General features: G+C 42.3%; 1 protein-coding gene across 4 annotated transcripts; it reads right to left on the reverse strand.

Moving 5' to 3' along the window:
* Positions 1-631: 631 nt before the first annotated feature.
* Positions 632-5,968, reverse strand: LOC136461501 (probable chlorophyll(ide) b reductase NYC1, chloroplastic). Of its 4 annotated transcripts, none has more exons than XM_066460766.1 (10): positions 5,498-5,967; positions 4,669-4,762; positions 4,437-4,572; positions 4,032-4,106; positions 3,719-3,914; positions 3,366-3,434; positions 3,114-3,253; positions 2,831-2,953; positions 2,072-2,264; positions 632-1,147 (listed from the first exon to the last, which is right to left on the reverse strand). In XM_066460766.1, exons 1-10 carry the CDS (start codon positions 5,828-5,830, stop codon positions 962-964), a joined length of 1,545 nt encoding a protein of 514 aa, XP_066316863.1. In that variant the 5' UTR covers positions 5,831-5,967; the 3' UTR covers positions 632-961. The 4 variants fall into 4 exon arrangements, with proteins under 4 accessions (XP_066316863.1, XP_066316864.1, XP_066316865.1 ...); XM_066460767.1 differs by having other exon boundaries at positions 4,684-4,762; positions 5,498-5,966; XM_066460768.1 differs by lacking the exon at positions 4,032-4,106 and having other exon boundaries at positions 5,498-5,968.
* Positions 5,969-10,540: the final 4,572 nt, after the last annotated feature.

Below are 10,540 nucleotides of genomic sequence, written 5' to 3' on the forward strand. Positions count from 1 at the left end.
CCAACCACCATCGGTTGGAAGAGCTTGAGTGCTAGTGCTCATGCTCATGCTCATGCTCAGAAAGGAAAAGGGGAAAGAATCGACAAGTGCCTACCCTTATCTATACTTGGTTTCTCTTTTAGGGGAAAGAATCGACAAGTACACCTTTCCCCCGTACTACTACACTTTATCAGATATTTTCTGCAAACTTCCTAAAAATAGTGTCATATTACTCCCCACTATAGCGTCCCTCCCTCTCAGCAGCTGCAGTTACAAACTGGAATTCTGTTCATCAACTCAGAATCCATAGCAATTCAGAAACCAGAGAGCATGCAAAGATCCAGGTCGTCGCAAGCTTTTGCGTTTAGCTCCCGTGGCAATCAAGTCTTTGCAAGCTTTTTCTGTAGCTCCCTTCTCCCCTGGCAATCTAAAAGATGAAATGGACATACACATCTCAATTCTCAAACCTCTGACCCATGACGTTACCACAAAGCACCCCTGGTTTCTTATGATGCAAAACCAATATAGACGAACCATAACATGGTTCATCCTACCTCGCTTCTCCGATTCACATATAATGTACCGCTATTTAGAGTTTTGAAGGGTACAAGCGAGACCAGAAGTTCCAGTGATTATCATTACTACATGCATGTACACGAGGCAATGTCGACTCTGATCCTGCTCAGTTAACTTTGCATACATGTTCTTAACAAAGTCACAGATCATACTATCATAATCTAGCTTACTGCAGTGGAATGCCCACGCAACAAATTCTATTTACCCTTCTCTGAGCACATGGTTAGTCAAACCTTAAATGGTGCGAGGAAGCAGCTGCTAATCTCCCTTGCACCTATCTACATTTGTGGGGGTTCTCTTCTTCCCCCTTCATAAGTGTTGTGCCATATGCCTTCCGATAGTAGACTGCCTTTGGTGGGGAAAAAATTGAGTATATGACCATCTACTAACTTGGCAACTCTGGAAATCATGTGCCTGGAAGAGGTCCACCTGAGCTGGAAAGAATAATGAACGCGCAGACCACGGAGAGTGAGAATACCGAAACCCATGTGTTTTCCGTGTACATCTCCATGGCATCGGTGAAAGAGAAGCGTGCTCGACTTTCAGCCCAGTTGCGAATTCTATCAGCCTCAGCTGCATACACTGCTCTCCCCTGTAATGGATAAATGATTGATCATATAACTCAGAGCATAACAAAAGGCACTATGCAGCGAAAAGATAAACTTTAGTGCTTGACCAAATCTCTCATTATCGCCAATGCACACCTCACATCGCATATCAAGTATGCTATGGCAGGAGACTCAACATAATCCCTGTATAGTTAAGAGGGTACAGGCAGCTAATGTTTTCCTTGGATGACGTGTGGCTATAACACAACTAAAACTAGTTCAGATTTGAGAAATGAACTACAATGCTATTCAACATCTTTTACATACTTCAGTTCGCACTGAATAGTGAATATACACATGCGAGGCAAACAAGCCTGACAGCACATCATTATCACCCATGCTGAACCCTAAAGTGCCATGATACTGGTCCACCTAATTGGTCCAATCCTAGAGCCACACACAATTTGATAGCTGTTAAAAAGTTCTTTTTTTCTATTTTAGAATACGCTGGAGTGCTCAAGAGGTGGGTTTTGTTCATGAGGAGTAACAGGCTGGATACAGAATCTAGAGTTCGTGCAGCCGAGAAATAACGCTGCATTCATCAAAATGTAATGACAAAAACAAACCAATAACACATGAAGAAAATGACAACCAGAAACGATTGAAGCCAAAGAACCAAACCCAATATAAAGAAATGCCAACTGTTCTTCAGACATTTAGCACAGTTGTAGAACTCGACGTTCTATCTTTTGGAATGTAAGTCTATGAAGCATAAGGACTCAATGTTCTGACTTCTGAGCTGCAATATTCCAAATATGTATAGAGGGTGGACTAGTACAAAAAATCATCCAATCACATCTTCTGCTAATTTTTTATATTTAAAAGCTAAATCTAGGACAATTGACACCATTGATTTGTTGAACTCTTATATGTAAGTTAGTAGTAAGTATAAAATAAGATCTGTGTACCTCGTCATCAAACCATCGGCCCCGTCGAACCCATGCAGTAACCAAAGCAAGCAAGATCCTTGGTGGTGTTAAGTAGTTGATTGCCTTTCCACTTCCTTTTACAACTCTCATCCTTGGAACCAATGTTCTGGCTACTGTTTCTGGAAGCTCACATATTAAATTGAACATTTGTTTATTTCTGATGGATGAACCACTGCAAAGAAACAGGTAATCAGTAAAGAAGAAGAATTATGATTCCACATACAACAGTAAGAGGGTCGATCAGATCATAGATGAATATTGTGAGAAAGAACTCAAAGAAGTAACTCACATTTTACACATATAGCATAACTAGACAAGAACTAATAAAGCCACGTTTGATCTTTCTGTTATCATAGTTATTTGCTTATTTATGCGTATCAGACTCATAACTCGAACAAATCTCACCAATTAATTTCATATAGAGAAAAACAATTAGTTCACATAAATTATGGAATAGTATATTCTACAGCACCAGACTATGTGATCTGTGCCGAGGTAATCTCAGAAACATCTACACGGTTTGGTGTTTGATGTGTCATGCATATGTATGCAAGGAAGCACACAAGTCAAACTGTGTCCTGCAATTGTTACACGATACCCTGCAGTTTACACATCATGAACATTTGTGCCATGTCAAATGTAATATAAGTATATATCAGACAGTCAATGTATAGAAAGTTCACAGCGAGCTTTACAAGTCATCTCATGACAACTGATTAGTAAGTATGGAGAGTTTACCTTAAAAGAAGGTCTGTGAGGACCATACCAGGTGAGGCAGTGTGCACTCCAACTTTTGATCTTCTGCTTTCCTTCAGAAGTGATCCTTGGAACTGCCTTAGTCCACATTTAGTTGAACCATAGCTACAAATTTGAGTTCAGCATCGGATTTAGCTTCATAACATAAGGAATTCCAATACAGCACACTCAAGTTTTAGCCAACAAGAAAAAAAAAAGCAACACAACATTTATACAGTATAAACTATAAAGAAGCAACAGAGTATTAGAAAGCTAAGATGCTTACACAGCTGTCAGTGGTGTGCTTGATCCTCCAGAACCGGCTCCATCCATGTTAAATATATGGCCTCCTTTCTCTTGGTATTGCATGACATTCATGGCTTCTCTGGTGCACAGTAGAGAGCCAACTAGGTTTGTTGAGACGATCTGTAACAACATGAAAAAGATGGAAATAAGATAGCATGGTTAAGCCAGGTCATCTGTTCAATACACGCATAAAAAAACGTATTAGGCACAGCAGAATATAACAATAACAAACCTGGGTGATGTCATCGTCTGAAAAGGTTACCAGTGGCCTAAAACCTTTATTTGTGCCAGCATTATTTATCTGTGAACAAGGTTGAAGAAGAAGCAGTAAATAATATCGTTGTTTGATGTAGCCATAGGACCATTACCATACAGGAAAACATAAAAGTGGGCACCACAAAATTTATCTTAATGTTGTCATATATAAAAGTACATTTCACAACTGATGTAAATGTTATAAACTCCGTAGTCCATAATCAGTATAATCCAACTTTGACTAGCTATTCAGTTTAGTGAAAACAAAAGGTAGACCAAAATCCAAATAAGATACAGATTTAAGCTAGAAAACAGTAACAAATTACCTACCCAAATGTCAACTGAGCCAAGCTCATTAATAGAAAAATTCACTAATTTCTTCACATCTTCAGGTTTACAGACATCACAAGCTGTACCAACAACCTTGGCATGGGATAAAATTTTCCTCTCTTTCTTTTTGGCTACTGATAACCCTTCCTGTATGTTCTCTTCAAGTTCTTTTATAGTCTGAAGGACTGATTCAGGACTGCCTTCACAAAAAGAAAATATTTAAAACTAACACAAAGCATAGAACTCCATAAGGAAAAAGTATGAAAATTTGTAGAACTAAACTAAAGTTTGAGCTTATGCTCATGAATATCACCTTCGTGAAGTAATTACAACATGGTCTCCAGAAAGAAGAAACTCACGAGCAAGTGCTTTTCCTAACCCTCTTGTGCTGGAAAATTTAAATAAAAAACTGTTGTCGATGCTAATCGCCAAATAGGAAACAACAATATGAAACCACCTATCCAATGGCCGCAACCAGTGAAACTGCAAAAACTTGGAAAGCACAGCCAAACTTTATTTCCTTCTTACACAACTAGAGAAAATCCATTAGCTTCGACAGTTTCTGTTTCTTAGAGTGAATTTATTTGCTATCGAGTATCAAGAATATGCTGTGCAATATTTTCTTATAGGACAAGTCAAAAGATAAATGAAAAAGTGCATACTACTTCCTGGAAAAATATTCTGAAGGCATACAGAGCAAAGGATGAAAATAAACTACCTCCCAGTTATGACGACATTGCGAGGTCCAGCTTTGCAGTGTTCCTCCAGGACACTGTTTGCACCTATCATTGTACCGATAATCACCCCACCAAGCCAGCTATACCAAATCAGTTCGTTCATTTGGCTGTCTCCACCTAGAAGGGGAAAAATTAGTCAGACTAGTTAAATGGAATTTCAGGAAAGACCAATGTGAAATGAAAAGAGAGGCAGAAACAGAGGCAGTGCAATACAAGTGTATGACAAACCTGACAGCTGAAATCCAACCCCAAGTACAACACCACTGCTCATCATAGTGATAGCATATCTGCCTAGCTGAGTAGCAACCTGCAAAAAGGTGATAGAAATCAGCAAGCACATAAGAAACCCTGCTGCACAGGAGAAATGGAGTAACAAAATGTGATCCGAGCTGTTGATATACAACTTGATATGGTCCATTGCAAGCCTGAATCATGTCCGGTTTCCGGACAATTTGACAGGCTCACAATCGAACAGGTACAATGCAGAAACTCTAGCAGTAGCAACACCCAGCAAACCCTTGTTTGTTCACGCTGCCACAATTTTGTATATCCAAGGCACTTTGACTGTAATTAGCAGGCACTGGGCATTTTATTTGCGTTCCTAGTACCAGTACTCCAGCATGGTTAGGCTATTCAAACTAGTTCACCATGCAGTTGCTGAGTTGCACAACATATCACTGCAATTTACAAAAGCAAAGTTTTGGCACAAACAGGGGCAGGAAGGAAGGATATGGAATTTCGGTGTAGAAACTTGGTTCCAACATGGTTTGTGAGGAAAAAACGCTAACTCCACAAAGGGGCCACGCTGTATGATCAAGTAGATATTAGGATGTGGAGCAGATGAGAGCCCACGTTTAACCTCTGATTGGGAGTAATTCTGACTGTGAGTGTGACGCGCTCGCAGGCGGGCCAGGCACAGGGAAGCGAACCTGGCCACGGCATTCAGCTAGCCGATGATTCAGCGAACCGTCTCGTATTCCTTCAATCATTCAGGTGAGATATAGAGAGCAGCAAACAGAACGGAGGCCGGTGCGGTGCTCACCGAGAAGAAGATCTCCTCCGCCTTCTCGACGGCGCGCTGGTACTGGTGCTCTCCCCCGTAGACCTCCGCGGCGGCGGAGCGGGAGCCTGCGAGGCCCTGGATCGCCGCCTTGAGCTTGTAGAGCGGGCCCTTCCTGCGCTTCCGCGCGTCGTGCTCGGACGGGTCGCCGCCGTCGGTTTCCTGCTTGAACGCGCGGCACCGCAGGAGGGACGGCCGGTGGGCGGGTGAGGAGGAGGTGGAGGTGGTGGTGGTGGACGGACGATGCTCCGGAGAGCGGCGGAGGCGGCCGTGGACGGAGAGGTGGGCGACCGCGGCGGCGGCGGCGGCGGCCATGGCGCGGCGAGCAGATAAGGATTCGGCGATCTCCCACCGTGGAGTGGGTTTTGCGTGCGCTCCTCACCTTTTCGTGTGGGGCTTGCTGGTGTGCTCGCGTCCCATAAATTTTGGAGGGGCGTGTGCTCTCCACCTCCACTGCACCTGCGCTTTACCAGTGAATAAATAAAATAATGATCGGAGTCGGAGCATTTTCTTCTTCTTTTGCAGAAAGGACCCTGGCATGTTTTATGAATAATACGTGTGCTCGAGCTTAAGCCAGTAGGCACTAGTGCAATTTTCAGTGTAATAGTTGGTGTGAAAATTACAGGTGCCAAACAGGCAAAGACGAGCTGAGTTAGGAATTTGGTTTAGTTTTCTTTTTTGCAGAGGAGTTAGAATTTTGATTTCAGGAGAGAGAAAAATAATGGTTGCGAAGGAGTTAAATTATAGGTCACTTCAACTTCCTTGTGAGTCACGTTTTTCTAATTTTAATTAACTACTTTTCCAGAAAATATATTACTAACACCTACAAGTTCAAATAAATAAATAAAATACCAAAATATATGACATGGAGCATCTAGTTTTGTGGCATTTTCTAAATAAATATATTCAGGGAAGACCTCAGGACCATGTTGTGGGAGCTCGTGAGAAAAAGATGATGGTACGGTGGTTATCGCAAAGAAAGAAAAAGTCCCATTTGTATCATAGTGCGGCCTGACAGATATTTCGTCCAAAACCTATCTTCACCTCGTGGTGTTTACGTTACGAGGCCAAGCATGTAGGGATATTATCAGTTTATATCACCGGCACGCACGCCGCATGGTCAGCGGCGAAGCTAGAGCTAAAATGAGGGGGTGTAGCACTTTCTAGTATAAAGAGTTGACCGGAGCTCCACCAAACCGAGCCTTAAACTTGATATGCAATATTTACATGCTAAAGTTTGATTTTTCTAAGGTAATATATCGGTCCTGCAAAATTATATATAAACATAGAGAGAGCTATGCAAAATCAAGAAATATATACAATAGGCCGGGTTATCAAACTTGAACTAACATTCGGTATAAGAAATTAGTATCGATTATTTGCCACTTAATCCGATAACATTAGTAATTCAAATGACATACTACCATGGTCAAGTAATTTTAAATCATAAATCCTTATTAAACCCTATAGTTCGATAAATCAAACCTATATAACTGCATCTCCCATTAATTATCTAAAAAAATGAGAGCTCCTAATTATGAAATAATGCTCATTTTTCTTATTCTTAAATGTACTTGGCATCTAGCCTATCTATACCCCTGCTGAAAAAAAAAATCTCGCACTACAAATTTGAACATCTAGTTATATCTATTTCTACTACAGAGACAATTAGCAAGCAAGCAATAGTTGCAACTTGCAAGTTTAGGTGTTTTGTTTGGAAGAAATGTCATAAATACTTGAAGTATAGATAGAAACAAAGAGTAGTACTTAGCTTGTGCAACCAAGGAATAAAATGAGAGGGTGCAGGAAGCATGCATCAACAAATAGTATATAATAATAAATACTGATTAGACAATGAATCATGAGCTTCTAGAGTTCTAGTCCTATAGTAAGCCTTGTTAAGCCAGATGGTACCAGCATCTCAGAACATGAGCCGAAGGCACAATTGTTGCGGTCAGCTTTCAAACAAAGATTGGGAGTCAGTGAGTTCACTAGTATAGCCTATGACCTCAGCTCCTTGCTAAATCAACATAATCTAGATCATCTAGATGAGAACTTTAGTCAAAATGAGATTGATATGGTCATCAAAGGGCTGCCAAATAGCCATTCACCTGGGCCTAATGGTTTCAATGGATTGTTTATCAAAAAATGCTGGGATATTATACAGAATGATTTCACCAGGCTACTTCATGTTTCTTCACAAAATATTGACCCGAGAAGCATTAATTCCTCATCAATTGCACTTATCCCAAAAAAGGAAAACCCTGAATCAGTTGATGATTTTAGACCCATTTCCCTGCTCAATTATTCTCTCAAGTGCATCACCAAAATAGTGTCAGCAAGACTACAAAATGTCATCACTGGTTTAGTTCACCCTAACCAGTATGGCGAACAATACAAGATTGTTTAGCTTGGGCCTTTCGGTTCCTCCACCTTTGTCACAAATCTAAGAAGGAAATCATCATCTTGAAATTAGACCTTGAAAAGGCATTTGATAAATTGGAGCATCCTACCATCCTAGAAATTCTTAAACATAAAGGATTCTCAGATAAATGGATCAATTGGATTCACAACATTCTGAGCTCTGGGGCATCACAACACATCGCATCAATTGGGACTCGAATCCATCGAACCCCGAACCGACAGAACCAACTTTGGCCTCTCCATTTTCAGAGAATTTTTCATAACTGCATGTTGGGTGATCTGGACTACTAGAAATGTTGTCATATTTGACAATGGACAAGTCAATGTCAACACATGGAAACTGCAATTCAGAGAGGAGCTTGGCCTGGTGTGTACCAAGGCTAAACAAGAAAAGAGTGCTTCACTTAGTGCCTGGAAAGATAGCTACATGTAATTTTTTCCTTCTTCTCCCTTTTTTTCTTTGGGCCTTGGTGGCCTTGTAACTCTGTTGTTGTACCATTCTTTCATTTAATAGAAAAGCAAAAAAAAAAAAAAATAGATAGGGGACTCCCCTACTGACCCGTTAAAAAAATAGAGTTCTAGTCCTAGGCCTAATTACGTCATACATGCAGGACTTGGTCTGCCCTTGATCCTGGCATGCTCAGGTTTATTGGCACTAGGCCCATGAATGGCTTGTATTGGTTTGCTCGAGGAGTCAAGCTTTCACACTTTGATGTTGCGCCGTGGGGGGTGCATGACACAGGATTGAGGGGGGTGCACGTGTGGCGATTTGAGATAATTAGCACTTAGTTTTGGTTTTGTCGTGGGTGCATTGGCACCCCCACAGCGTATATACAGCCTGTTCGTTTGGCTGTGGCTTATCGTAAATGATCGTAAATTTTCAGCCGGAACAGTATTTTTCTCTCACACAAACCAGCCAGCAGTATTTCTTCACGAACCAGCAACGAAACGAACCAGCCAACCGAACAGGCTGATAGCTTCGCCCCTGCACATGGTTAGAGGAAGGAATACTTGCACGGAACTTCCGATATTTCGTCCCAAACCCGTAAAAGTAACTCGTGTTTGGCCATATTTAATTTGCCTTATTACTAGGAGTGTTTAACATTCTGCTAATTCTTCACCTCGCGATCGTGTTCGGTTGTTTTTACGGGGCCAAACATGCAGGTTCGCTTCGTTGAAAAAACAAGTCGAAATAATGTTCCAGTTGATTTATTGTGAAAGAAAAACATGGTTCCGGCTGAAAAAAAAACAAGCTGAAAGAAATAGATTAGAAGCGAACAGGGCCAAATTAGCATTAGGATGTTACGGGCACTCCACGTACGCATTGTTATTATTAGAGGAAATACGTGCACGCAACTCGATCCCGTTAATTAGTCTGGCACGCAAGCTGACTCGGACTCTCGGACCGGTCACCTGGACTGTTGCACACCTCACCTTCACCTGTGCTGCCCGACTCCGTCCGCCTGCTTGCTTTCACATACGGTACTGGTGCGTTGGTCGGTAGCTGCGGCGTACTGTACGTTTTTTTTTTTGTCTTTATAGATGCATAGTAGACCTGTGTGTTACAAGGACGTACTCCCTCGTGCCATCAAAATTGATTCTTTGATCAAATTTCTAGTGAAAATAATTTACGGCTCAAAAAAATTTATTACGAAAATACATTTCGTAATTAATCTAATGATATTTATTTGATATCATAAATATTAATATTTTTTATCTATAATTGATCGAACATACTAAGCCATGACACTGTGCTAGAATTGTATTCTTTTCTAGACGGGGGAATACTTATAAATGATAAAATCTTAATCTAAATTATTGTTTTTATACTTTTGATGGGAGGAAGTGCATGTGGCTCGTGATTAAACTCTAACTTGGCTTCCCTTCTTCCGTCGATGATGTTTCGTGCGTTATTACTACCGCGCAATGGCACGTCATTCTAGTTTATTTTAGCACATGCTTTGGGTTAATCCAATCCAAAACATCCTTCCTACGAGACTTGCATTCTCGTAGCCTTTTTATTAGAGGCCCTCTGCGTTGCTGGGTTTGGCCGCGCGCCTGGGCCGACTGCCGAGTGCCGAGCCCGAACGAGACGGAGACAACGGCGAACGAGAGGACGAGTGGACGACGGACGGAGGTGCTGGAGATGGGCGGCTCGGCTCCAAACCCACAACCGGGCTGGGCTGTGTCTTTTCGTGGGCTTTTCTCGCTCGTCACCAAGCCCAGCACATATAGCTTGGCAACCCCACACGCTTTTCACTTACACAGGTGTCGCCGTTCACTGCGTCGTTGGTGAGGAACGGGGTCGTGGCATTGGCCATGGCAGAGAGGGCAGCGGTGGCAGCCTGCGCCGGTCGCCGGAGCTTTACAAGGTGTGTTTGGCTGGGGGCTAAGGCTTCCTGGATGCACTCTGTACATGTGCCTTCCTGGAAACGCCGGGGTGGCCGTTCCCCATAAGCCAGGCTCCGTCCAGCCATTCGCCGTATCGGATCACCTCCCCACCACCGCGCGCATCTCGCTCCCACCTCGCCGCCGCTGGAGCATCGAAGGCCACCGCTGAAGCCCCGGAGCCGGACGCGGATGCGGATGCGGCGCTCGTCG

Source organism: Miscanthus floridulus, chromosome 6 (assembly GCF_019320115.1).
Source record: "Miscanthus floridulus cultivar M001 chromosome 6, ASM1932011v1, whole genome shotgun sequence".
In the NCBI taxonomy this organism is placed as follows: Eukaryota; Viridiplantae; Streptophyta; class Magnoliopsida; order Poales; family Poaceae; genus Miscanthus; species Miscanthus floridulus.